Source organism: Crotalus tigris, unplaced genomic scaffold (genome assembly GCF_016545835.1).
Source record: "Crotalus tigris isolate CLP2741 ecotype Arizona unplaced genomic scaffold, ASM1654583v1 scf7180000018340.3345759, whole genome shotgun sequence".
In the NCBI taxonomy this organism is placed as follows: domain Eukaryota; kingdom Metazoa; phylum Chordata; class Lepidosauria; order Squamata; family Viperidae; genus Crotalus; species Crotalus tigris.
This window is the reverse complement of record NW_024096953.1, coordinates 2,267,314-2,293,050: the sequence shown is the minus strand read 5'-3', so window position 1 is coordinate 2,293,050 and position 25,737 is coordinate 2,267,314. Positions and strand designations below refer to the sequence as shown.

Below are 25,737 nucleotides of genomic sequence, written 5' to 3'. Positions count from 1 at the left end.
CAGAATTGGTACCTGTCCTCACGTAACTGTCTGTTCTGTGCATCTGCCCACAGTCTCACCTCTCCTAGCCCTATCAACAGTGCAAAGAGTGAATCAGGCAGCACCCCTTCCGAGGAGAAGGCAGGGTTTGACCTTGGCCATGAAGAAGAAGATGGAGAAGAAAAAGCAGGAATAAGGACAGGTAAGGGAAAGGGTCTTCCTACCTAGAAATTTCAGAGTTAAATCTGTCTGTCTGTCCATCCATGTGTCTGTCTGTCTGTCTGTCTGTCTGTCTATCTATCTATCTATCTATCTATCTATCTATCTATCTATCTATATCTATCTATCTATCTATCTATCTATCTATCTATCTATCTATCTATCTATCTATCTATCTATCTATCTATCTATCTATCTATCTATCTATCTATCTATCTATCTATCTAATTTAAATTTATGTGGCTGCCCATCTCCAATAAGGGGGGATGGCTACTAACAGTCAGAAAAACAATATAAAAAACAAAAAAGCGTGTAAAGATCATATAAACACTAATCAACCTATTCGTCCCTCATGATGACTTTTCTATCGTGTTTTCTGGTGCTGTTTCTTGCTTTGGGTAAGGATGTTGACTGGCTGAACAAGGCCATCCGTTTAAAATTGGTGAGCCTTATTGAAAAGGGGTCCTTCCTTGATTTGGCAGCCTGCTTTTAAAAACAGATCATGTCACTAGTGAGAGCATTTATTGGAACTGGATCTGAAGGCGTCTGCAACAAATGGAGAGGCCTGCTGTGGAACAGATGTATCCCCCCCCCCCAAGAAACCGAAAAATAATGTTCAGGGTGATGGTTTCTATTTAATATATATATTTAATATGTTAAGGATGGTGCAAATTCTTCTATCAGCTGCTAAAGCCGGGCCAACTTAGGCTGGGGGACATTTGAGGGAGTGTCGTGTTGTATGTTTTCCTAACTTGAAATCTTCTGAAGATGTGTTTAACAGTTTTGTAAATATTTTCTGCTGTGGGTTTTTTTTATTATGTCTCTGAGATCAAGACAAGTGTCTAATCATCTGTGCATGGTATAGGTAGCCAATTTACTAATTTATGTTTTAATAATATAGTACATTTTACTAATGTGATACCACAATTGGAGCCTCTGTGTATTTTAAAGGGAAAAAGGGACAGAGGAAAGAGATTGGGACGTTGGTAATAAAGCAAATATGATAGAGTGGGGTCTTTCAACCTCGGCAACTTCAAGGCACGTGGACTTCAATTCCAGGAATTCTGGGAGTTGAAGTCCACACCTCTTAAAGTTGCCAAGGTGGAGAAACACCGTGGAGGAATGAAGGCAGAGGGCTTTAAAATGAATATAAATGAAAATAAAGATATTTAAGGACTGAAGCAGAAATCTAGTTTATTTCTCTCTCTCTCTCTTTGCCTTTGGCTTCCTGTTCTTCCCCCTCAGCGACCTGGAGCCACGCGTTTCCAGAGTTAGACCACAGATATGTTGTTTCCCACCTAGAAGAAAATGGGGCTCGGTTGCCCATTGAATGGTCCCCAAAGTGCCCTGCCCCAAGTCTGGAGACTTCATGGGAGGAGCACCTCCTGGAGCAGCAGGATCACTTAGAGAAAGAAATGGAAGAGGCCAAAAGGATGATCTCTGGATTGCAGGTCCTTCCTTCCTTCCCTCCTCCCTCCCTCTTTCCCTTCCTCTCATTCCCATTTCCTTCCTTCCTTCCTTCTTTCCTTCCTTCCTTCCTTCCCTCCTCCCTCTTTCCCTTCCTCTCATTCCCATTTCCTTCCTTCCTTCTCTCCTCCCTCCCTCTTTCCCTTCCTCTCATTCCCATTTCCTTCCTTCCTTCCTTCCTTCTTTCCTTCCTTCCTTCCTTCCTTCCTTCTTTCCTTCCTTCCTTCCTTCCTTCTTTCCTTCCTTCCTTCCTTCCTTCCTTCCTTCCTTCCCTCCCTCTTTCCCTTCCTCTCATTCCCATTTCCTTCCTTCCTTCTCTCCTCCCTCCCTCTTTCCCTTCCTCTCATTCCCATTTCCTTCTTTCCTCCCTTCTTTCCTTCCTTCCTTCCCTCCTCCCTCCCTCCCTCTTTCCCTTCCTCTCATTCCCATTTCCTTCCTTCCTCCCTTCTTTCCTCCCTTCTTTCCTTCCCTCCTCCCTCCCTCTTTCCCTTCCTCTCATTCCCATTTCCTTCCTTCCTTCCTTCCTTCCTTCCTTCCTTCTTCCCTCCCTCCCTCTTTCCCTTCCTCTCATTCCCATTTCCTTCCTTCCTTCCTTCCTTCCTTCCTTCCTTCCTTCCTTCCTTCCTTCCTTCTTCCCTCTTTCCCTTCCTCTCATTCCCATTTCCTTCCTTCCTTCTCTCCTCCCTCCCTCTTTCCCTTCCTCTCATTCCCATTTCCTTCTTTCCTCCCTTCTTTCCTTCCTTCCTTCCCTCCTCCCTCCCTCCCTCTTTCCCTTCCTCTCATTCCCATTTCCTTCCTTCCTCCCTTCTTCCTTCCTTCCTTCCTTCCCTCCTCCCTCCCTCTTTCCCTTCCTCTCATTCCCATTTCCTTCCTTCCTTCCTTCCTTCCTTCCTTCCTTCTTCCCTCCCTCCCTCTTTCCCTTCCTCTCATTCCCATTTCCTTCCTTCCTTCTCTCCTCCCTCCCTCTTTCCCTTCCTCTCATTCCCATTTCCTTCTTTCCTCCCTTCTTTCCTTCCTTCCTTCTCTCCTCCCTCCCTCTTTCCCTTCCTCTCATTCCCATTTCCTTCCTTCCTTCCTTCCTTCTTTCCTTCCTTCCTTCCTTCCTTCCTTCTTTCCTTCCTTCCTTCCTTCCTTCTTTCCTTCCTTCCTTCCTTCCTTCCTTCCTTCCTTCCCTCCCTCTTTCCCTTCCTCTCATTCCCATTTCCTTCCTTCCTTCTCTCCTCCCTCCCTCTTTCCCTTCCTCTCATTCCCATTTCCTTCTTTCCTCCCTTCTTTCCTTCCTTCCTTCCCTCCTCCCTCCCTCCCTCTTTCCCTTCCTCTCATTCCCATTTCCTTCCTTCCTCCCTTCTTTCCTCCCTTCTTTCCTTCCCTCCTCCCTCCCTCTTTCCCTTCCTCTCATTCCCATTTCCTTCCTTCCTTCCTTCCTTCCTTCCTTCCTTCTTCCCTCCCTCCCTCTTTCCCTTCCTCTCATTCCCATTTCCTTCCTTCCTTCCTTCCTTCCTTCCTTCCTTCCTTCCTTCCTTCCTTCCTTCTTCCCTCTTTCCCTTCCTCTCATTCCCATTTCCTTCCTTCCTTCTCTCCTCCCTCCCTCTTTCCCTTCCTCTCATTCCCATTTCCTTCTTTCCTCCCTTCTTTCCTTCCTTCCTTCCCTCCTCCCTCCCTCCCTCTTTCCCTTCCTCTCATTCCCATCTCCCTTCTTTCACCTCCTTTCTTTCCTTCCCTCCCCCTCCCTCTTCCCTTCCTCTCATTCCCATCCTTCCTTCCTTCCTTCCTTCCTTCTTTCCTTCCTTCCTTCCTTCCTTCCTTCTTTCCTTCCTTCCTTCCTTCCTTCTTTCCTTCCTTCCTTCCTTCCTTCCTTCCTTCCTTCCCTCCCTCTTTCCCTTCCTCTCATTCCCATTTCCTTCCTTCCTTCTCTCCTCCCTCCCTCTTTCCCTTCCTCTCATTCCCATTTCCTTCTTTCCTCCCTTCTTTCCTTCCTTCCTTCCCTCCTCCCTCCCTCCCTCTTTCCCTTCCTCTCATTCCCATTTCCTTCCTTCCTCCCTTCTTTCCTCCCTTCTTTCCTTCCTTCCTTCCTTCCTTACCTCCTCCCTCCCTCCCTCCCTCTTTCCCTTCCTCTCATTCCCATTTCCTTCCTTCCTCCCTTCTTTCCTTCCTTCCTTCCTTCCCTCCTCCCTCCCTCTTTCCCTTCCTCTCATTCCCATTTCCTTCCTTCCTTCCTTCCTTCCTTCCTTCCTTCTTCCCTCCCTCCCTCTTTCCCTTCCTCTCATTCCCATTTCCTTCCTTCCTTCTCTCCTCCCTCCCTCTTTCCCTTCCTCTCATTCCCATTTCCTTCTTTCCTCCCTTCTTTCCTTCCTTCCTTCCCTCCTCCCTCCCTCCCTCTTTCCCTTCCTCTCATTCCCATTTCCTTCCTTCCTCCCTTCTTTCCTCCCTTCTTTCCTTCCCTCCTCCCTCCCTCTTTCCCTTCCTCTCATTCCCATTTCCTTCCTTCCTTCCTTCCTTCCTTCCTTCCTTCTTCCCTCCCTCCCTCTTTCCCTTCCTCTCATTCCCATTTCCTTCCTTCCTTCCTTCCTTCCTTCCTTCCTTCCTTCCTTCCTTCCTTCTTCCCTCTTTCCCTTCCTCTCATTCCCATTTCCTTCCTTCCTTCTCTCCTCCCTCCCTCTTTCCCTTCCTCTCATTCCCATTTCCTTCTTTCCTCCCTTCTTTCCTTCCTTCCTTCCCTCCTCCCTCCCTCCCTCTTTCCCTTCCTCTCATTCCCCTTCCTTCCTCTTCTCCCTTCTTTCCTTCCTTCCTTCCTTCCTTACCTCCTCCCTCCCTCCCTCCCTCTTTCCCTTCCTCTCATTCCCATTTCCTTCCTTCCTCCCTTCTTTCCTTCCTTCCTTCCTTCCCTCCTCCCTCCCTCTTTCCCTTCCTCTCATTCCCATCCTTCCTTCCTTCCTTCCTTCCTTCTTCCTTCCTTCCTTCCTTCCTTCCTTCCTTCCTTCCTTCCTTCCTTCCTTCCTTCCTTCCTTCCTTCCTTCCTTCCTTCCTTCCTTCCTTCCTTCTTCCCTCCCTCCCTCCCAAATCTAAGACTTGATGCTAGAAGGCCATTGCTTGCAGTGGTTTTGTCTGTTGCTTCCCTTCCTCCATTTTGATTCTGCTACATTTCTTCAGAAGGTCGAGCCCCTCTTCACCTCTCTGGATCTCCCAGGGAAGGTCGAATTTCCCGGGAGGGGGGAGGGTTCCATGGAGCCACCTGGCTGAGCGGGTGGCTCTTTGCCCTTCTTGTCCTGCCAGGCGTTGCTGCTGAACGGATCGCTGCCGGAGGACGAGCAGGAGCAGTCGCTGGGGCTTTGCGAGCAGGAAGCCAGTCCTGAAGAGCAGCTGGTGAGCCGTTTCTCCCGACCCCCCTTCCTGAACGGGCTGAGGGGGCGCTGGGAAATAACGGCTCCCTTTGGCCTTTAGGTCATCCTCCGGAGCCGCCTGGATCAGAGTCTGGAGGAGAACCAGGACCTGAAGGTGAGCAACACCTGGAGATGGAAAAAGGGCTGCTCGGACCCTTTTAGGAAGCTGCTGCATCCAGATGTGCCGGGACAGGAAGTCCTTGATATAGGACTGTAATGGGACCTGCCTGTTAACGGTTATTTGTCTGGACGGTTGTAAAATGAGTCAGTTACATGACCAGACCAACCTGATTTTACGACTTTTTTGTGACGGCCTTAAAGCAGATACATACTGTGGTGGTTAAGGCAACCGTTGGGTTCTGGGCGTTCTTGGCATCTGGCCTAAAGGGCAGCCAGGCTTGGGCGTGCAGAATTGATTTCAACCAGGATGTGGGGAGAAAGGGGCTGAACCCCCTCTCCTTTCTTTGGCTTCTTTGCAGAAGGAACTTCAGGCCTGCAAGCAGGACAGCCGAAACCTGCAAGGTATCAAGGTGAGAGTGAACATTTGCAAAGGAGAGGGTGGGGGAGGAAGCAGGCAGCTTTGGGGGGGGGGAATCTCCAGAAGCCCGTGGGAGGCAAAATTAGAGGGGCATGCTGTAAGTCTAGGAAACAAATAAAGTAAGGTCAGGCTAATGAAAGCTATTGGGGTTCCCTCTTTAAAAAAAATAGCAGACTAGAAAGAGATGGAAATATCATTTCAAACCCTGTGAAAAGCTGCAAATTTACCACTCTGCAGCATTGATATATATATAGGGGTGCTTGGAGCCTCAAATGGGGTGCGTTTGTTTGTTTGTTTGTTTATAGGATGCCCTGCAGCAACGGCTGGCCCAGCAAGACACTCTGATGCTTCAGATCAAACAGGAGCTGCTGAGAGCGAATATGGACAAGGAAGAATTGCACAGCCAGAATGTGAGTGCGTCTTTTTGTGATGTGCCAAACCATCTGACAGAGGGCAAGGACTGTCTCTGGAGGGCACAGGATCTGGGAGGGTCTTCCCTGGGGTCTCTGGGGGAAGGAGAAGAAGGGAGAGGGGTGGGATGGCCAGGAAGCCTCAGTTCCACTGCTGGGGAGGGAGGGGGGCTGTTGGAAAGGGCCGGGTGGTCCCTGTTGCCTTGCAGAGGGCCAGAAAGGCAGGCTTCGGATCTGCTCCCGGATGCTTCAGCCTGAGGTTGTCAGCCATAGTCCCAACTCCGTGTTCGAATCTTGCTTGCGCAGGCTGATCTCCAGAGGAAGGTGGAAGAGCGGAACCGGCTTCTGGCAGAGTACAAGGTAGGGGGTCTTACCTGGGGGAGGGGTGCCTTGGGAACTGCTGCTTCCCAGGTAACCAGGAAGTCCTTTCCTCTCGGCTTTCGGAGGCTCAGACCATGGAGAATTCCCCACCAAGAGAGCCCAGGAGCAGAACTCGTAGCCCCTTGGCGGCCTCTTACTCCATCTTGTTGACCCCAGTCGACATTCTGCTCTTCCCCATCTTGGGGTAGCTGCGAAGGACCCAAAGCAGCCCCTTGATCCTGAACTTGGCCCCAGACTGAGTCTCCTTTCCTGGCCGATGGCTCCCATCCTACCTCTCTCTTCCAGAAAGAGCTAAGCCAGAAGGACCGGCTCCTGCACCAGCACCAGGCCAAGATGGAGGAGATGCTACACCAGCTCTCCGAGGCGGGCTATCAGCAGGTAGGGGCTCCCCCCATCTCCCTGTGTCCTCCTTCCCCTCCAACGGGAGGCGTGCTATGCTGCTTTTATGCCCTTGCCAGCCGCCCAGAGTCCCTTTGGATAGTGAGACGAGCGGCATATAAATTTAATAAATAAAACTAACTAAACCGTGCCCATTGGCTGATCTGCCTCTTCCCTCCTAGGCCGAGTTGGAACGGGAGCTGCAGCATAAAGAGGCTTTGCTGGCTCGCTGCCTGAAGAAGGACGTGGAGGAGGTTTGTGGTGCTCCAGTGGGCCATGGGTTCGCCTTTGCACTGACTTCTAATTGTGGAGCAGCGCACTAGAAGAGGGCGAGTCACAGGGACTCTTGACAGGGCCCATACCCTTAGTTCCCTTCTTTCTTTATCTCTGAAAGGAGGCGTGTGCAGGCCAGCCAAGATGGTTTATTACGTAGCTTTACCTGCTAGAAGGGAGTGGGGTTTGTGGGGAGGAGGAGGAGGAAGAAGAGAAGGAGGCGGAGGACCATGGGGTGATGATATAGGTAGTGACGATGTTATTTCGGTAGTGGTTTGATCTCCAAATGTCAACAAGACATTGATAATCAAAGGAAAATAAGACAAGCAAATCCTACTGATGATGTTACCTAGTCTGGTGACAAAACTTTCAGAAACCAAATTGAAACAAGCTTGGGGCGTAAGCCACTACCAAAATCTAAAACCCGAGCTGCAGGTATTTTCTATTATTTCAAAGCGATGAAGTTATCTAGTTTGGGCCATGAAACGTCTGCAAGAAAACAACCAAGCTCAGAGAGCACCCAGGACCCCCCAGAGATGAGGTCAACCCTGAGTTACTTGGGGGAGGGGTGCGATAGACGGCTTGGGTCCCTGCCACTTTGCGGGATGCCCAGAATGGACTGGCGGAAGGGGCCTCCAGGTCAGCTCTGCTCCTTCAAAAGCTGCCCTTTTCTCAAACTGGGTCACCCGCAGAGTGTGGTGAGAGACGACGCTGGTCTGCCAGCGCCTTGTAGCTTCCTAGCGAGGCTTGGGAGCAGTTGCTGGGTTTCCACCTGGCCTTTCCTGGCCTGGCCAACCAGCTTCCCTCCTCTCTTGCAAAGCAGGTGATTCTCTACGCCAATCACAACTCTCAAAGCAACGGGTTCCTCCAGACTTTGGGGAAAGGAACGGCTTCCTCAACGCACAGAGGGGTATGTTCTGCTCTGACTCCAAGGCTTGGGACGGGAGGTCTTTCCCCAGGCCTGGGGGGACCATCCTCAATTTTGCAAGCTTTTGGGGGGGAGGGATAGAGGAACTCTCAGAGCATTGGGATGGTGGCATCTGCCACCTCCTGGTTTTTTGGACCTCTCCCGGCAGACCAGCGACCTGCAGCTGGTGCGGGAGGCCCTGCGCAGTTTGCGGAACAGCTTCAGCGGCCACGATCCCCAACACCACACCATTGACAGCCTGGAGCAGGGCATCTCCAGCTTGATGGAGAGGCTGCACCGCATGGAGATGCAGAAGAGGCAGGACAAGAGGGTAAGAAGCCATTGGTGGATGTGGTTTGGCCTTCCCACCCTTTGGGGAACTCATAATTTCCTTCCCTTCTCAGAAGCAGCCCTCACACTGGGCTTAGGTGGGACACATAAGTGTCCTTGTGCTCTTGAGTCTCTTCTTCCGCCATGGAGGTGGCCATAAAGTCTACCTGAAGTCCATTATTGGAGGGTCTTCACAAAATAGGTTCTGCTCTTGGCTTCTGGGACTGATCTGTCCAGCCACTTGGTGGATCCTCTTCTCTCACCAGATCTCCTTTGTGCTGGAGCTGTGAAGGCAGCTCAGCTCCTGTCCTCAGGCAATGTCTCAGTCTGAGGAGCTACAGGCCTTGCCTTCTCCCCAGAGCTCCTATTTCGCTCCTGTGGGGGTCCCTTTGAGCAGAGCCGTGTGGGTGCAACAACCCTCCATGGTGCCTTTGTTTCAAGCAGGGTCCTTCAATCAGGCCAACCCATCTTCTCTGTTGGGAGAGCCTCTTGGGTTTCTTCAGAGAGCATCCCGGAAGGACCATCCCAAGTGCTGATATCCCCTCAGGGGACGTTCAGCTTAATCCAGAGTGCTGGGAACTTGCAGGAGGATTTCCAGTCAGCCAGTGGTTATAGCTTCAGTGTAGCTGGGGGCTTCTAGGCTCCTCTGGAAGAAGCAAATCTGGGTTCAAGCAATGAGAACCAGGTCATTGCTTAAAATAAGAGAAGGCTTTTGGTCAAATGGTTGCAGATGCCATCTGGATGCTTTTGATACACACACACACACACACACACACAGTACGTCTTGGACTCAACTCAGGTATGAGTTGAGTTGAGTTGAGTTCTCTGAAAGAGAGCAGGAAGAGGGTCCAAGGAGCCCATCTCTCGTCCATCTGCTTTCCTTGTCCAGGTCCGAGGGAAGTCGCCTGCAGGCCACGTGGGGAACGAATGCCGAGAATCCTGGCCTTCCAATTCCAGTGAGTGCCGTTCCAGAAGGCAGTTCTCCTTCTCCACAGGGAAACATCTTGCTTCAGGAGGCCCATAGGCCAGGGGCCCTGCGAATTATCCCTTTTTTGAAAAATGGGGCTGGCTTTCCTGCTCCCCTTGGCCGCTTGGACCCAGTTCTTCCTCTTTCTTAACCCAAGCATGCCGTCTTTTAAGCAGCCTGCCTGGATCCTGTTATTAGCACAAAGGGAACAGCCGCCTCTCTGGATATTGGGGCCTCCCGAACACCTAATTATAAAAATAACTTCAATACATTGAAATATACCAGCCTCCTTCCAGGGACTCTGGGTGGTTTATAAACAATTAAAGCATTTAAAAAGAAGGAAACAACACAAAACAATGTTAATTGGGGGATTTTCTGTTTTTAAATTTAAAAATAAGTAAGTAGCACTTAGCTACAGCTAGTCCTTGATTTAAGACCACAGCTGAGCCCAAAGTTTCTGTTGCTAAGGGAGACATTGGCTAAGTGAGTTTTGCCTCATTTTATGACCTTTCTTGCCACGGTTGTTAAGTGAATCACTGCAGTAGTTAGTAACACGGTAGCTAAGTGAATCTGGCCTCCCCCTTAACTTTGCTTGTCAGAAGGTCGCAATAGGGGATCACGTAACCCTGGGACATGCGACCGTCATAAATGTGAGCCAGTGGCCAAGCATCTGAATTCTGATCACATGACTACAGGGATGCTGCGACGGTCGTAAGTGTGAAAAACGGTCCTAAGTCACCTTTTCTCAGTGCCGCTGATGTAACTGTGAACTGTCACTAAATGGTTGTAAATTGAGGACTCCCTGTATTCCAAAAGGGGGCTGCAAAGTGGCTTCCTGAGAATAAGGCACCATCTAGTGATCAAAGGTGGAAATGCAGCCTTGGGATCCCAAGTGAAGGATATTGGTATCTTTCTAACCCAGCTCCCCCCTCTCCCCCCGTACTTTTTATAAAGGTGCCACATAAAAAACCCCACTTTCTTCAGCCAACTGTCCCTCAAACGGCCCCTTTTACAATCTCCTTTTTTTAAGCTCAGGATGGAAGTTCAAGAGTGGTTCAAGGGTGGTTTCTCCAATCCATCTCTCTTAGTCCAGGGAGAACAAATCTGGCCTGTTGGATTAAAGAAGGCTACGGGCTGTGTGTGTATGTGTGTGTGTGTGTGTGTGGAAAGAAAGTGGGCTCACTGCCTGGCGGGGCTCAGCCTGTCTTCTCCTCTTTGCAGAACTGCCTCATTCTCACAGCACCCCAGCCGTGAGCAGCGGCGCCTGCACCAAAGTGCTGTATTTCACCGATCGCTCCCTCACCCCCTTCATGGTCAGCATTCCCAAGAGGTAAGCCGGCAGCCCCCCTCCCATCCCCATAACCCCAGCCCCAGATCCTCTTTCCAGGGCCCCCGAGTGGGTGTCTCCAAGGGATTCCCCTCCCAGCGTGAAGGTGGTAGCTGTGCCCTTCCTCTCCCCTCGTGCTTTGCAGGTTAGGGGAAGTGACGCTAAGGGACTTCAAAGCGGCTATCGATCGGGACGGGACGCACCGGTATCACTTCAAAGCTCTGGATCCGGAGTTTGGGACTGTCAAAGAGGAGGTAAGGGCGCACCCAGCAGGCACAGGAACCAAGATCGACACAGGTAAAGGCCCGTAGTATAATAGTCCTCGACTTAACAACAGCTGATTTAGTGACTGAAGTTACAACAGCACTGGACAAAGTGACTTACGACCGTTTTTCACACTTACAACCATTGCAGCATCCTCCTGGTCACACGATTTACATTCAGATGCTTGACAGCTGGTTCATATTTATGACGGGGTCACGTGCAGTGACCCGGCCGGGGTGTCACGCGATCCCCTTTAGCGACCTCCTGACAAGCAAAGTCAATGGGGGGAGCCAGGTTTCCTTCACAACCATGTTGCTAACTTAATAACTGCAGCGGTTCTCTATGCAAGTGTGGCGAGAAAGGTCACAAAATGGGGCCAAACTCACTTCACAACTGTCTAACTTAGCAACATAAATTTGGAGCTGAATTGTGGACCATACGTTGAGGACTAGCTGTGGTTTCTTTATTGCTGTTCGCCCGTGAACAGAATCTTGCCAGAGTGAAGCGCGCTCTGTGTAGTTATCTGACAAATGCTGTGAAGGATTTAAGGGGGATCCTTTCTGTGCAGCTCCTGCCTGGCAATGAAGAGGGACGTTGGCTTTGCCCCCCCCCCCAACTGAGCCCCAGATTCTGCCCACCAGCATCTTTTCTGTGGGCTGCAGAAGTCGCCCTACACACGATGGGATGTTTCTTCTCCCTGGAAATGCTGGCGTTTGGCTCTCACCGGTGGAGCAAAAGCCAAGGGGCAGGAAAGTGTGTGTGTGTACGTGTGTGCTCATATGCATGCGGGAGCATGAAAAAAAATCACACCCTGCAGCCCTGAACAACAAGAACGTCCCAGTAAGCTAGAAAAGTGGGTCAGCTCTGCTTTTTCCTCCAGAGAGCTCCAGAGTGGTGTGAGTTTTGAGTTCTCACTTGTCATGTTCAGAGTGAGGTTCGGTTTCTCAAGAATTGTGGTGACAGCCTCAGGGCCTGTCCTAGAAACGCCGAAGCGGAGATTTCAGGCCAGTTCCCGGTTAGAGGCAGGCGACCCCTGGGCTGTTTCCAGTCCCCATCTTTTAATCAAGGCTTTCATCAAGGTTTGTATGTTTCAATCGAAGGCTGCCCAGAGTTGCTCTCTGAAGGAGTACAGCTATTCCTCGATGTACGACCACAATTGAGCCTCAGATTTATGTGGCTAAGTGAGACAGTTGTTAAGTGAGTTTTGCCCTGTTTTACAACCTTTCTTGCCACAACTGTTAAGTGAATCCCTGCAGTTGTTCAGGGATTCAGTTAGTTACACAGGGGTTAAGTGAATCTGGCTCCCCCATTGGCTTTTGCTTGTGAGGAGGTCACAAAAGGGGGGATCACGTGACCCCGGGACACAGCAAGGGTCATAAATACATCTCAGCTGCCAGCTGAATTTTGATCATGTGACCACAGGGATGCTGCAACGGTCATAAGTGTGAAAACCGTCATACGTCCCCTTTTTCAGTGCCATTGTAACTTTGAACGGTCACTAAATGGACTGTTGTAGGTCAAGGACTACCTGTAGCTTATAAATTAGATGGTTGGATAGATGGACCTTAACCTTGACAACTTTAACAGGTTGTTAAGAACTCCCAGAGTTCCTCAGCCAGCTGGGGAAAACTGGGAGTTGAAGTCCACCCATCTTAAGATTGTCAAAGTTGAGAAACACTGCTGTAGATGGATGGATGAATAAGTTCCTTCTCTTTGATTTTCATGTAGGTTTTCCATGATGACGATCTTATTCCCGGATGGGAGGGCAAGATTGTGGCTTGGGTGGAAGAGGACCATGGGGAGAATTAAAACCTTTGCTGTCGGCTGCTGGATGTGCCAGATACTCACCAAAAAACCCCCCCACCCCTCACACCAATGATACGTGTGATTTAAACTGCCAAAAGAAAGGAACCGTGATGAACTTTGGCTTCAAGGAAGGATGTCCGTCACATTATAACCAAATACGGTCCCTTTCAACTGTTCCAACACACTGCCTCTCTCTTTGGTCAGGGATGGTCCTAAAAGACTTCTTGCTGCTTTTGATCATCTGGAGAAGTTTGGTCAACGATGGACAGCATTAGGAGTAAGATTTGCACGTTTGTGATGGCCAAAACTAGGAACTCTTTTCTAGCGCTGTTGTAGCTCTCTTGCCAGCCAATTTTTCCAATGAACTCTGTGCCCAGGCCACATCAGGCACCAGCAAGATCTCCTCCAGAGATCCAGTGGTTTGTGGTCCAGATCAAAGATCCAATCAACAGCATTGTGTTGGAAAAGGCCAGGATTGTTACATTTGCTTTTATTATTTTGCATTCTGGTCTTGAAATTTCCCTACTTTATTTGAGGGCCTGTGTGAAAAAGATTGCTAACCTGCCCAGGTTCCCCTTCTGGCTTTGCCTGGGGAAAAGACCCCAAACTCCCCATCTTTGCTTTTCCAGGGTTGTATTGGCACCACATGATCTTCTCTGCCCTACTTTCCTTCTGGATAATTCATCACCAGCAGCCTCAGAGGAAAGGCTGATCTGTCTGGTTTCCTCATAGCTTGGTCTGAATTTGGCATTGGTTTTTCCACTTAATGGCTAATTTCAGTCTGCCTTACCAGCTGAGATGGGTAGATAAGGTAGGTGGAAAGCGAGATAAACGTTCACAAAGGGTTGCAGCAAGATTCCTGGAAGGTCTGTGAGCAGAAAGCGGCCAAAACTCCAGGCCCTTTATGGGCTGAAGCTTTTGCGCATAACTCCAGCAACTGTCAAGTAGTCTTTTCCCTTTGCCTTGCTGGCTCTTCTGCTGACAGCAAGTAGGTCATCTGCCTGGTGGGCCTCAAGCAGAATTTAATTTAGGCCCCCAATGCTCACCCCACCACTCGTTTGCAATGGTCTGCAAAACTGGTGGTTCAGCTCTTGGAACCATCAGCCAGCTGGGTGATCTTAGCCACTCTGGAACCTGTTAAGAATTTTGCACCAGTCAGACTTCAGACATAAATAGGACAGATGCATCAACTTGTGGACTACTGAGTTTGTATAGAGGTTGGAGATAAACGCTCTAATGGAGTGAATTATTCATTCTTAGCTTTATAGAGAAAGCAGGCCTGGACAGGTTGAGTGTTTTAAGGGGGAATATTTTGATGCACAAAGCGTTTACCATTATTCTATACAAGCCTCAGTTCCTTAGGAACTGAGCCAGTCAGTGGACCGAAGTCACCACAAGTGAAGAGTTACCTAGGTAGGTGTCTCTAAGAGGCCATCATGATGTCATGAGTGTGACATCACCTGCCCACCCATGCAGAAGTCTGTGATAACAGGGTACCTTTTTCTTCTACACTCTTCCTGATTTTTGTGCTCTAAAATGCTGAATTAGGAGTGGGAAGTATCACCTTTGCATATCTTGCGCAACCAAACGCCTCAGCTCTACTTGAATGAAAAAATGGGGCCCAGTGAAAGCCAGAATTTGCTTTAGTGTTGCTGCTTTGCTGCTCGCCATTCCATCTTTCCTAACGTTGCAGTACCAGGCTCCGAAGCCTCGTAGCTGCTTGTGTGCACCAGCCAGCGGAAGGACCGTCCGCCCGTGTGTCCAGCCGTCTTCTATGTCCTTCTTGCAGAAGGCTGAAAGTCAAAAACGAATCGTGTCTTTGATCATTTTATAGATTTCCACACATCTGTTGGGTAAACTTGTTCCTGTTTCTTGGAATTACTTTGTATTGCTTTACATCATTGTTGAACAAGGACAGTGTATATTTTTATACCAGCATGAGTGCTGTTTTTTCCTGTATATTTCTGAATATTGTATTTTATTCATATTTCTAGGAAATGCAGAAAGGCTTTATACGGGCCTCTTGTTAATGCCAACACACCTGGTTCCCATAATTAGCTTTATTTTGCTATGAAGGTATATCTTAAGTCCACAGTGGTTTTCTATTTTACTTGTTTGTTGCAAAGACAAGATTTGTATGTTGTTTGTCCTATTGTGTCCTCTGTGTACAGACAGAACGGGCCTTTTGAAAGCCTGTGTTTGTATTTGCAGTTACACTCTGAGTGTATCCTATTATAGGAGTTTTAAAGTTGGCTTCTGAGAGAACAGTGGATGAGGGATGTCATTCCTGAAAAAAATACCTTTTTTGTGACTGGTTTGACTGTTGCATGAATTTAGTGGGTTGCAAAGAGATTGCATGGAATTATAGTTACTTTAAAAAAAAATATTTCTGCAAGAGATGTGCTTTAAAGTTAAAATTGTACATTTTTTTTAAAAGAACATATTTTATTTAAATTTAATTAAGACATCTTTATCACAAGGGCTTATCGCCAGACATGGGAAAATAGAGGTCAAAGAAGTGTAAAAGTGTTTTATGACCGGATTGGCATCTTTTGCTTCCATAAAACTAATCTCATTTTTTAAAATCTCAGTTATCTCTGAACTTTGTCCCTGAAATAACATAAACAGTGTTGCATTACCGGTTCTAGGATCATTTTTTTCTCCCTTGGCACCATCCCCAACCTGTTTGCTCTTGAGATGGCTTGGATTGGAGCAGATCTTAATCCTAGGGCTAACCTGGTTGAGGGTTATGGGATTTTTATCCAGCAGGAGAGCAGGCCCAGGGAGTCTGCCCTACCCAGGATGTCCAGCCTTGGCAACTTTTAAGACTTGACAACTTCCAACTCCCAGAATCAGGGAGCAGAAAAGCAACCATAACCAAGGTCAACCCTCGCATTTTTCATTCAGGAGTTTTCCAACCTGTGACTCATTATGCAAAGGGGAGAGAGCAAATTCCCAGCCCCAAGTGTGTGTGTGTGGGGGGGGATGTTTTTCCATAGGGCAAGACAATAACCAGAAAGCTGAGTCTCAGCCGTGATGTTATTTCCTGAACAGTTTGTTTAGTGACCTTTCAAAGTTACAACAGCACTAGAAAAAGCAATGACTGTTTTTCAGACTCATGACCTTTGCAGCATCCCCCCATGGTCATGTGATTCAAATTCAGACACTTGGCAACCGGCTCATATTTATGACAGTTGCAGCATCCTGGGATCATTTGATCCGGCTTTGTGACCTGATAAGCAAAGTCAATGGGGAAGCCAGATTCATTTAAGAACTGTGTGATGACTGCAGTGATTCACTTAACAACTATGGCAAGAAAAGTCGCAAAACGGGGCAAAACTCGCTCAACAAATGTCTTAGTTAACAACAAATGTTGGTCTCAATTGTCGTAGGTCAAGGACTACCTGTATTTAATTCCGCGGCTCTTTAGAAATGCATTTTCTGGGCTTCTCTACCAGCTACCCGTGAAGCTCGCTCTTGCCTGCACACGTGCAACCTGCAGTCCAAGGAGGAGCAGCGGCGCTGGGCTCCCAACCCCCCAAGGGATCCCCGATCCAAAGGAATCCAAAAAGGACGCAGGCTCCGCGGATTGCTTGGGGGGGGGCAGCTCCGGGGTGGGCGCGAAAGGGGGCGCAGAGCCCACCATGCAAGGAGATTCCCCCCCCTTTCTTGGAAGGGACCCCTCCTTGGATGCATTTGGGTCCGGCGCAAACCGGGGACGGGATGCACCCGAGCCCGGCCTGCAGCCCCCGGCACAGCACGAAACCCACCTGCCCCCTCCCCTTTTTTGCGCAGACCCGCCTCGCTGCCGAAGCGGCGCAAAGGCAGCTCCGCCCGCAGCAGCAGCAGCAGCGGCCACGTGCAACCTCGGGGAGCAGAGCGCATGCGCGGCCCGGGAGGTCGCCTCGGGTCAGGACGCGCCGGCCGAAGCCCCGCCCCCTCCGCGCGCTGCTTGACGGCCCTTTTGCGACGCCGTTGCGCGACGCCCCGCGCTGTTCGCCCGGGGGGAGAAGGGAGGTCACCCGCCCGCCCTCCGCTTGACAGGACCGCTGCTCCGCCGCCGCCGCTCGGGCCGGGATGTGGCGGGTGCTGGCCAGGCGTCTGTTGGCGTGGCAGGGCGCGGCCCCGCGGGGGGCTCGTTTGCCGGGGGCGCGCGCGGAGGGGCCTCCCCGGGGCCGCGCCTGGGGCTGCTGGGCCGCCGCCGTTGGCCCCTCCTGGGGGGCCCGAGTGGGGGCAGGGGGAGGAGGAAGGGCCGCCCCGCTGCTGCCCCCCCGCTGCTCCGCCCCCGCGCCCCCCCGCCGCCACCGGTGCAGCCTCCCGCCCCACCAGAAGGTGAGGGGCGCCGGTCTCCCGCCTCCCCCCGCCTTATTTACCTGAGGGGGCCTTTTCCCCTGGAATCAGGGGGAGGGGGTCTTCGGGGGTCTCGTCCCGGCTTCCCCTCTGGATGGGGGTGGGGTGGGGTTTCCCATAGGTGACTTTGATGCTGAAATCCCCCGTCCTCCCCTCAGGAGCCCACTCTGCCACCCCCGAGCCTCCCTCCCCTTGAGGGGCCTGGAGCGCCTTCATGCCCGGCCGCTTCTCCCCCTCCGGAGCCCCGAGGGGGTTCTGGAGATCTCCTGCAGGGGGACGGGGCTGCGGCAATAAAGGAGAATGTTTGCAGCTCAGGGTTGAAATGAGGGGTTCCTGGGTGCTCCCTCAGCTTGGAAGGGGCTGGGCCTAATCAACGGAAACTCATCAAGGAGAGACCCAACCTGGAATTAATTAATTCCTGACAGAACAATTAACCCGCTGAATGACTTGCCTCCAGAAGTTGTGGGTGCTCCATCACTGGAGGTTGAGCAGGGGGCTGGACTAGAAGACCTCAAAGGTCCCTTCCAGCTCTGCCGTTCTGTGATTCTTCATCCCTTGCTTCCTCCACAGGTGCCTTTGCCCGCCCTCTCCCCCACCATGCAGATGGGGACCATTGCGCGTTGGGAGAAGAAAGAGGGGGAGAAGATCAACATGGGAGACCTGATTGCAGAGGTATTTTGAAAGGGCAGAAGCGGAAGCTTCCCTGCCAGGCTGATGGGATGGTTGGGAATTTGACCCTCATTTGTCACCTTTCCTGATAGGTTTCTGAATTAGCAACATTGTGCATGAGACTCTGCATTTTCACTCTGCTAACACTTTTTTTGTCACTCTTCGTGACTGATATGGGAGGTAGAACTTGACTTGGACGGGATTGCTGAACAGTGTACAGTTGTGAAATGTATTTCAGGGAAATTGTTGTGTGTGTGTTAAAGGTAGAGACAGACAAAGCAACTGTGGGGTTTGAGAGCATGGAAGAATGCTACCTGGCCAAGATCCTGGTCCCCGAAGGAACGCGGGATGTTCCCATTGGATCCATCATCTGCATCACTGTGGACAAGTGAGTCAGACTAGGCAGGTTCCCAATATCTTTTACTTCCTTCATTTTTCTTTCTCCCCCCTAATTATTACAATTTTAAAAAACCTCTCCCACCACCACAATTTCTCCCTTTAAAGGTGCCTGTCTTTCTATTAAGTTAATGTTCTTTTTCAACAGCAAACATGTCCTGGGTCTTGTATGGTCTTGCTTCCCATCTTCTGGTTTTAAGGCTTGAGTGGGTTCCTGATTGCAGTGTTAGAGGACTGCCATCCCTTGATAGTGGCTTAAGATTCCTTCCTTTTTTTAGGCCTGAACTTATTGGCGCCTTCAAGGATTATACTTTGGATTCAGCAGCTGCCACCCCATCGGCCTCGGTGCCACCCCCACCTCCTCCAGCAGCTCCCCCCAAACCAGCAGCTCAGCCATCTGCACAAGCTCCAGGCAGCTCCTATCCTCCCCATATGCAGGTACGACCCACCTCCCAGTTTGTATTCTTTTCTCGCCCACTTTCCTTATGGCACATTTTAGCTTCATAACCTCGGCTCAGTGCCTGCTGTGAGCCTCAGTGCCTGCTGTGAGCCTCATTTGCTGAGGGAGCAAGAGAGCACATGGGCTGTTTTGATGGATCTGAAGGCCTAGTGGATGATTCCATTGTCCAGGCATGGATGGAACTTCCAGTATCTGTTGAGTGACTTTGATTCTGGCTGTGAACATTGAAACTCAGAATTCAGATGCACTGGTTATATAATCAGAATGTTCCTTTGCATGATACTCATGCTTCTCTTCTTCAGAGGAATTTTTTGTTCGGTTAAATGTCCGCAGTGCATTTTATCTTTTAATTTATTCTTTGTAACAGAGGCAAAGAAGGGCAAATGTTGACTGGTAATGCTGGATTTTGAAATGCAGATCAATGCAGTGCTGCCTTTTCCACTCTCCTAGATTCTTCTTCCTGCCCTCTCTCCTACAATGACAATGGGCACCGTGCAGAGGTGGGAAAAGAAGGTTGGCGAGAAGCTAAGTGAAGGAGATTTATTGGCAGAAATTGAGACAGACAAAGCAACAATAGGTGAGAATTTTTCCATCCTCAAGAACAAAATCTTTGTGGGAGGCTTTGCTGTTTGCTTTTCTTACAGGGTGAGCAAAATGGACAAGATCCCCTTTTTCATCCTTACAACATTAGATAACAGCACCGGTTAATATGGCCAGAGCAATATTTGAAACATTATTCATTTGCCTTGTAAAGGTTAGATATTTGCCCCCCCCCCCAAAAAAAGTTCCAGATTATTTGCCTTGCAGATGGCATTTCCCTATTTCCTAATTTCATGGATGGTTTGTCGGTGATCCTGTTTGCTGGAATGCCTGATGATTTATTCCATCTCCAAGTTTGGTTAATTCCTTTCCCTCCCAAAGTGCTTATTTCTCTCTCTCTCTCTCTACGTTGCAGGCTTTGAAGTGCAAGAAGAAGGTTACCTGGCAAAGATCTTGATAGCAGAAGGCACCCGAGACGTCCCCTTGGGAACCGTTCTCTGCATCATTGTGGAGAAGGAATCGGACATTCCTGCTTTTGCAGACTACAGAGATGTTGGGATCGCTGATATCAAACCTCCCGTGTCCCCACCGCCTCTGCCCCCAAGCCCAGTACGTGCGACCTCCAGAAGGAGACCTCGGGAGGGAAGGCCAAGTGGTAGGGAGTGCCCAGCTGATTTCTCAGAGCCCCAGGGACATTTCAGCTTCCTCTTGGGCAGGAGACTTTCTTAGCTGGAAGTGGCTCTAGACAGTCATTCATTTATTCATAAAATTTATTGGTCACCCATTTTACCACAAGGTAGCTCCCGGCAGCTATAATAAAAGATATTATATATATTAAAAACATAACACCCACAAACGCTATTAATCCTTTACAAATGAAGTGTGGGACTGTTCCTATGCCTTCTTTACCTAAAAAAAAGAAAATCTCTTTGTAAAAAACTACCTAATAAAAAGGCTACTTAACCAGTTTAAAGAAAACATCAGGGTAGTGATGAAGCTTCTATTGGGTGGCAGAGAGACTTTTAGAGAGTTTGGACTGAATACATTTAATAAATAATAAATACATTTAACAAATAATAAATAAGCGGCCTGGCCTGCTCCCACTAGCACTCGTGAGTTTTGACTATGTGTGAATATCGTCCTGCCATAGTCCTGTTGTATGGAGGACTAAAGATGATTAATGCCACATTCTAGGCGTACGTTCATGGATGCAGCAGTCAAATGAACTTGGGACGGTGGAGAATTTCCAAAAGGGTCCATCTTGTGAACTCTTCTGTCCTTTTATTTCTTAAGGCGGCAGCTGTTTCAGCCCAGCCTGTTGCCTCTCCGGTCAAGACTCCTGCACATAAAGGGAGGATAATAGTGAGCCCTCTGGCAAAGAAATTAGCTGCAGAGAGAGGAATCGATCTCTCGCAGGTGAAAGGTGAGCAACATCTTTTCCTAGGCCTTGTCAAGCCATCGCCTAAAATGGTTTAATTTCTTGTTGGGTAAGAAGATCTTCCTTGTACGTCTCATCAGCTACAGGGCCAGAGGGTCGGATCACAAAGAAGGACATTGACTCATTCGTGCCATCTAAAGTTGCCCCGGTGAGTAACACGTTGGTTCTGCTGTGTAGCAGGAACATATCTGCAGAGGGTTGCCTGAGTTAGGATCTGATTTGGGGAAACTTCATCTTAGGGGCAGAGAGAGGATTCTATCTTCTGCTTTGAGCCGGTGGTCTTCGCTGGGAACATGATGCAAACAAATTTTTCACCTGACTTTCCAAAGGCTATCCAGTGGAGTTATACACTAGCAAATCTGCCAAGGATTTGCTTACTGCATTTCTGGTACTCAGCCTGTTTTGAGAAGGTGTGGGAACCTGTGAGCTGCAAGGTGTAGGACAAGATCTGGCTAGGGCAAAAGTCTGCCTGATTTTTCATTGTCATTGCCACCGTGGTGTCTTTTTTGCTGCCCCTGCCACAAATCTCCCAAGCTCTTTTTTTCTTTCCAATTGAATTGAGTTTCTTCTGCTGAAAACTTGCTTTCAAGCACAGGTGCCGTGATGTAGCAAAGGGAAGAATTAGGAGTATCTTGTAGATTTGAGAAAATTTCACAGCAAGAGAGCAGGGAGGGGTCTTCGGTGCAGCTTTCAAACTCTTCTGGAATGACATGGAGAATCCTAAGCTCTCTTTCCATTCTGCTAGCCGACCCTTTGGTACTTTTGGTGCTTTTTCATTGACGTGCTTGTATTCCCACAGGCCCCGGCACCGGGTGCAGTTCCTGCAGTTGCAAGAGGAGTGGCTGCAGCTGCCCCCACAGGTGTCTTTACTGATATTCCCATTAGTAATATTCGAAAGGTAAGTCACAGCCCTTGGCGCCTCTCATATCGCAGGCAGGCAGGCAGACTGAACAGTGTTTAACCTTGGCCTCTTTTAAGATGTGAATGTGAATCTTACAATGGTCAAGGGTTAGGTTAGGATATAGGTAAGGATGAATAGATGATAGATTAGATTAGATTAGATTAGATTAGATTAGATTAGGATAGGATAGATAGATTAGATAGATAGATAGATAGATAGATAGATAGATAGATAGATAGATAGATAGATAGATAGATAGAGCTTTTGAGTCAGTGTTGACTCCTGGTATCTGCTTAGACAAGTTTCTGGAATTCTCATAGGAAGGTTTTTTTGGAAGTAACTTTATCACTGCTTACTTCCTAAAACAGACTGGCCCAAAGTTAGCCAGCTGCCTCTGTGCCTAAGGCAGAACTAGAATCACAGCCTAACAGTTTTAGCCTGGTGCTGTAACCACTACACCAAAGTAGTGGTTAACTGAGACCTATGAAGAGGCTTTGGGATGACTTCTGTTCAGCCCTTGCAGAGGGTGGAGGCCAGGTTTTGACTTGGAGAATTTTCTTTGGAGTTGCTATGAGGGGGGGGGGGGGCATTTGCATTCAAAATGTTAATCTGGAAAGAGGAGTAAGAATTAGCCAGAAATTGATTAGACAAAGCTGACATCAAGTACCAAGTATTTGGAGGTAATTTTTGACTAATAGTTGGGAATCTGCTTTTCTGGATATTTGAAAAATGGTGCACTAAAGCTCCCAGCTTTAATATGGTCTATATTAAAGCAGTTAACTTCATTTTAAGTAACGTTATCTAATTATGTGCATACTTTGCTTATAGGTGATTGCCCAGCGTTTGATGCAGTCTAAACAAACGATACCTCACTATTATCTCTCTGTTGATATAAACATGGGAGAAATATTGGTGCTGAGGAAAGGACTCAACCAGGTAACTTAATGATTGTGACTTATGCAGCAAATTGGATGCTTATGTGCCTCTAACTCTCCATCCTTCCAATTAGCTGTGGATGTTCCCTCGAGTTTGCATTTCTAGGATTTCTGTCATTTTTGTAATCTGAGATTTGGAGAATGTAAGGGAAAGATAATTCATTTAGGGCTAATTCCATAAGAAAACACAAATTTTACAAGTATAATGAAGTGACACTTAAAATTGTGAAATCAAATTAAACCCTGTAGATTTAAAAGTAAAGTAAAAGCATTTCTTTCTAGAACTTGCCTTTGAGAAAAAATATGCACATTCAGTTTGGAAAGCATAGAAACAGCAAGTGTGAATGGAATCCCAGGTTTCTTAACTGGGTCATTCTGGTTGCATAATCACAACTATTGTACTTCTGATGGCAATAGGATTATATACATCTGGCTGTTGGTTTTCTTGAATTAGGTGCCTTCCTAATATGTGAACTTCAGTTCCCAGAATTCCCCAGCCAGCTAGGACATTGCTGAAAATCCTGGGACTTGAAGTCTATTGTTTCTGGAGGTTCCCCAGTTTGGAAAGAATGATTCTTTGGTAACTTTGCTCACTAATCAATTTGACCAGTATTTCTTCCCTTGGCTGTTCCTCTGCAGGAGATGCCACAGAATACCAAGCTCTCAGTCAATGACTTCATTATTAAAGCTTCAGCTCTGGCCTGTTTGAAGGTACCTGAAGCGAATTCTTCCTGGCTAGAAACAGTCATTAGGCAGTAAGTATACAGACAGTCCAGGCAGGGGTGAAAGTTTGGTTCCTCCTAGAAGGCCAGTTAGGCTATTATTAAAGAAGTATCTTGCAATATTTATTCCAACAGATTTTGTGAGTGGTGGCGGACTCTCTCCAATGGACACACACTTTCTGTCTTTCAGAAATCACGTAGTTGACGTAAGCGTGGCGGTCAGTACTCCAGCAGGACTTATAACGCCAATTGTGTTTAATGCACACACCAAGGGGTTGGCCTCCATTAACCAAGATGTTGTCACATTAGCCAGTAAAGCGAGGGAAGGCAAGCTTCAGCCCCACGAGTTCCAGGTGAGCAACCTTCCCTGAATTGTCTCTGCATTTGGGTGGCTCAAAGGAAACATTGTGTAGATTTGGTTATGATGCCTTTTCTAGTTCACAACACTCAACACCAGTGATTGTGCAACGGCCTTAAGGTGTGTGTTTCTTTACAGGGAGGAACCTTCACAGTCTCAAATTTAGGAATGTATGGCATTAAGAATTTTTCAGCTATAATCAATCCACCGCAGGCTTGTATTTTGGCAATTGGTGCCTCTGAGAAAAGGCTGGTCCCCGCAGATAATGAAAAAGGGTAAATGTTTTCTTTTTTAAAACAAAAATGTTTCAGTGGAAAGTCAGCATCTGATGAAAAGGGGTGCCGTATTTTGTGCACGAGGAAATAGTAAAGATAGTATTTTTCCCTCTCCCCACAGGTTTGATGTGGCCAGTGTCATGTCTGTGACACTCAGCTGTGACCACCGTGTTGTGGATGGGGCAGTGGGGGCCCAGTGGCTCGCAGAATTCAAGAGATTCCTGGAAAAACCAGCTACGATGCTGCTATAGTTTCTCAAGGACTTTGGCAACCTAATCGCTTCATTCTCAAGAAGCTATTTATATATCGAAGGGTTAGACTTTAAAAAAATGTTTCCTTCTTTTATTTTTTAAAAAAAGTCTATAAACAGTGACTGGTAATTTTGATTTACCAGTCATAGAGATTTGAAGGTTCTGTGGGGGGCCTTCCGAAGCCAAGTACAGCTCTGCTCTATCTTATTCAGTGGATGAATTTGCAAACTTTCCCCAGTTGTTGAAAATAATCATGTGTTGTAACGCTTCTGATCACAATGTTGCAGGGTATCACAGGCTCCTACCCACCCCCACCAGGTAGATGGCTCAGCCTTCATTTTCAATAAAACTAGGGATTTGAATATGAAATAACAAAAAATGCGAACGTAGATTTGGCACAATTTAAATTTTCAGCAGAAAAAAAATCGAACCCTCCCCCCCATGTGTTCTAAACATTGCAAAAAAAGATGGATCAGAGCAGTTGACATTCTAACTTTACAAAATTCAACTGTTAGGCTTTCTAGCAACGGGAATTCTTTTAGCGCACTGCAAGAGAAAATGAATGTTTGAGCCACACCACCTAAACTGAATGGCTCTTTGAAATCCTTCTGACGATTTGCCTTATGTGAGTTTCCGTAATTTAAGCATGTGTTGTTTTGCTTCCTTTCTAGGTCAGTAAACGCTGTTTTACCCCAAGCAGAAGTCATTTGTTAAGGGAACTGGTGAAACTGGGTTCAATTAAAGATAAACAACATATGGACTCTCATTACAGACTCCACCATAGGTTTCTCCCCCCGCTTAATGGTCTAGGCTGGGCAGTCTGGGACTTGTCTCACTTAAAGGAATGTGAGAGTGCATTTCCATCATTTAAGCAAGAGTTGTGTACAGGAATGTGAAAAAAATCTTTCCTATCACGTTTTGAGTGTGCAGTCTTGTGAAATGTCCTATCCTGCATGGGAAACTGCTGTTTCCCATGCAAAATGGGCTGTCTTAAGCAGGAAGCACTCCAGAAGTTCTCAAAATCAGCCCATATTGCAGCTGCACCTGGGCCTCTAGCAGCCTTGCATTTGAAATGGGACATTGACCTCAGAATAGCTGAAATGAAAACTTTTGCATGCCCCTAATTGTATGAAAGGAGGAAAACCCTGGTGCCTTGTTACCAACTGGCCCAACCAGATGTGAATTGTGCTTGAATTCCACTGAAATCAGTAGGACAATTAGGCCCCATTCTTTCAAATTCAAAGAAATCAGAACCACCTTTTTGCTGGATCTGGTTGCTGTTCTGGAACAACTTTGCTTTCTTGTCCATCCCAGGCTCAAGAGAAACAGAATCTCGTAAGTAATATAAATGCATACATCTTTGCTAGAAATGGAATTTCTTTGAAAAAGAGCCCAGTCACATTTTTAATTGTGTCCTAGGTATATAGAGACGCTAATGGGAAATGCCTCTTGTTTTCCAAGGAGAAGCTAATTTTAAAAGGTGGATCATGTAACTGCTAAGTGATGTGACCTGAGCAGCCAAGAGACCATTACCTGATTCACCCCATGTTAATCTGTATGTCACCCCTTCATTAAATATTGTCTCTTGTCAATTCGCGCTACCAAATCCACTACAAATATATACATGCAATTAAATATTTTTTTTCTGAGAACCAATTTGTTGAATTGGTTGTAATTCAATCATTTGGAAACAAAAGTGCTTAAAACATCTTAAGTTGGTAACAGATTGGCATTAAAGGTTTGATGTTCTTTAGACTGCTATTCCTTTTCCCGACTGCTGTTTTTTTGCTTAGCTGTGCATAGACATTGAATATAA

General features: G+C 47.9%; 2 protein-coding genes across 11 annotated transcripts in view; both read left to right on the top strand.

Moving 5' to 3' along the window:
- The window catches only part of DIXDC1 (DIX domain containing 1), a 45,402-nt gene extending 30,138 nt beyond the window's left edge, over window positions 1-15,264 (top strand). For 5 of the 9 annotated variants that reach the window (XM_039350563.1, XM_039350564.1, XM_039350565.1 and 2 more), the window contains 15 exons: window positions 54-181; window positions 1,444-1,649; window positions 4,939-5,028; window positions 5,107-5,160; window positions 5,525-5,575; window positions 5,889-5,993; window positions 6,300-6,353; window positions 6,660-6,752; window positions 6,935-7,006; window positions 7,846-7,935; window positions 8,102-8,263; window positions 9,152-9,218; window positions 10,451-10,559; window positions 10,702-10,810; window positions 12,549-12,629. In XM_039350563.1, the coding sequence (XP_039206497.1) occupies window positions 54-181; window positions 1,444-1,649; window positions 4,939-5,028; window positions 5,107-5,160; window positions 5,525-5,575; window positions 5,889-5,993; window positions 6,300-6,353; window positions 6,660-6,752; window positions 6,935-7,006; window positions 7,846-7,935; window positions 8,102-8,263; window positions 9,152-9,218; window positions 10,451-10,559; window positions 10,702-10,810; window positions 12,549-12,629 (1,471 nt within the window). Of the gene's footprint in view, window positions 1-53; window positions 182-1,443; window positions 1,650-4,938; window positions 5,029-5,106; window positions 5,161-5,524; window positions 5,576-5,888; window positions 5,994-6,299; window positions 6,354-6,659; window positions 6,753-6,934; window positions 7,007-7,845; window positions 7,936-8,101; window positions 8,264-9,151; window positions 9,219-10,450; window positions 10,560-10,701; window positions 10,811-12,548 lie in introns of all 9 variants that reach the window. The other 4 variants (XM_039350569.1, XM_039350570.1, XM_039350561.1 and 1 more) reach the window with 3 other exon arrangements.
- A 1,349-nt stretch (window positions 15,265-16,613) lies between these two features.
- On the top strand, window positions 16,614-25,682 carry DLAT (dihydrolipoamide S-acetyltransferase). Of its 2 annotated transcripts, XR_005557567.1 has the most exons (15): window positions 16,614-16,958; window positions 17,547-17,648; window positions 17,909-18,033; window positions 18,320-18,479; window positions 18,952-19,078; window positions 19,457-19,650; window positions 20,335-20,464; window positions 20,560-20,627; window positions 21,279-21,377; window positions 22,209-22,316; window positions 22,955-23,070; window positions 23,228-23,390; window positions 23,534-23,670; window positions 23,792-23,983; window positions 24,593-25,682. XR_005557567.1 is itself a non-coding variant. In XM_039350544.1 (14 exons), exons 1-14 carry the CDS (start codon window positions 16,704-16,706, stop codon window positions 23,919-23,921), a joined length of 1,914 nt encoding a protein of 637 aa, XP_039206478.1. In that variant the 5' UTR covers window positions 16,615-16,703; the 3' UTR covers window positions 23,922-25,680. The 2 variants fall into 2 exon arrangements, 1 of the variants encoding a protein (XP_039206478.1); XM_039350544.1 differs by having other exon boundaries at window positions 16,615-16,958; window positions 23,792-25,680.
- Window positions 25,683-25,737: the final 55 nt, after the last annotated feature.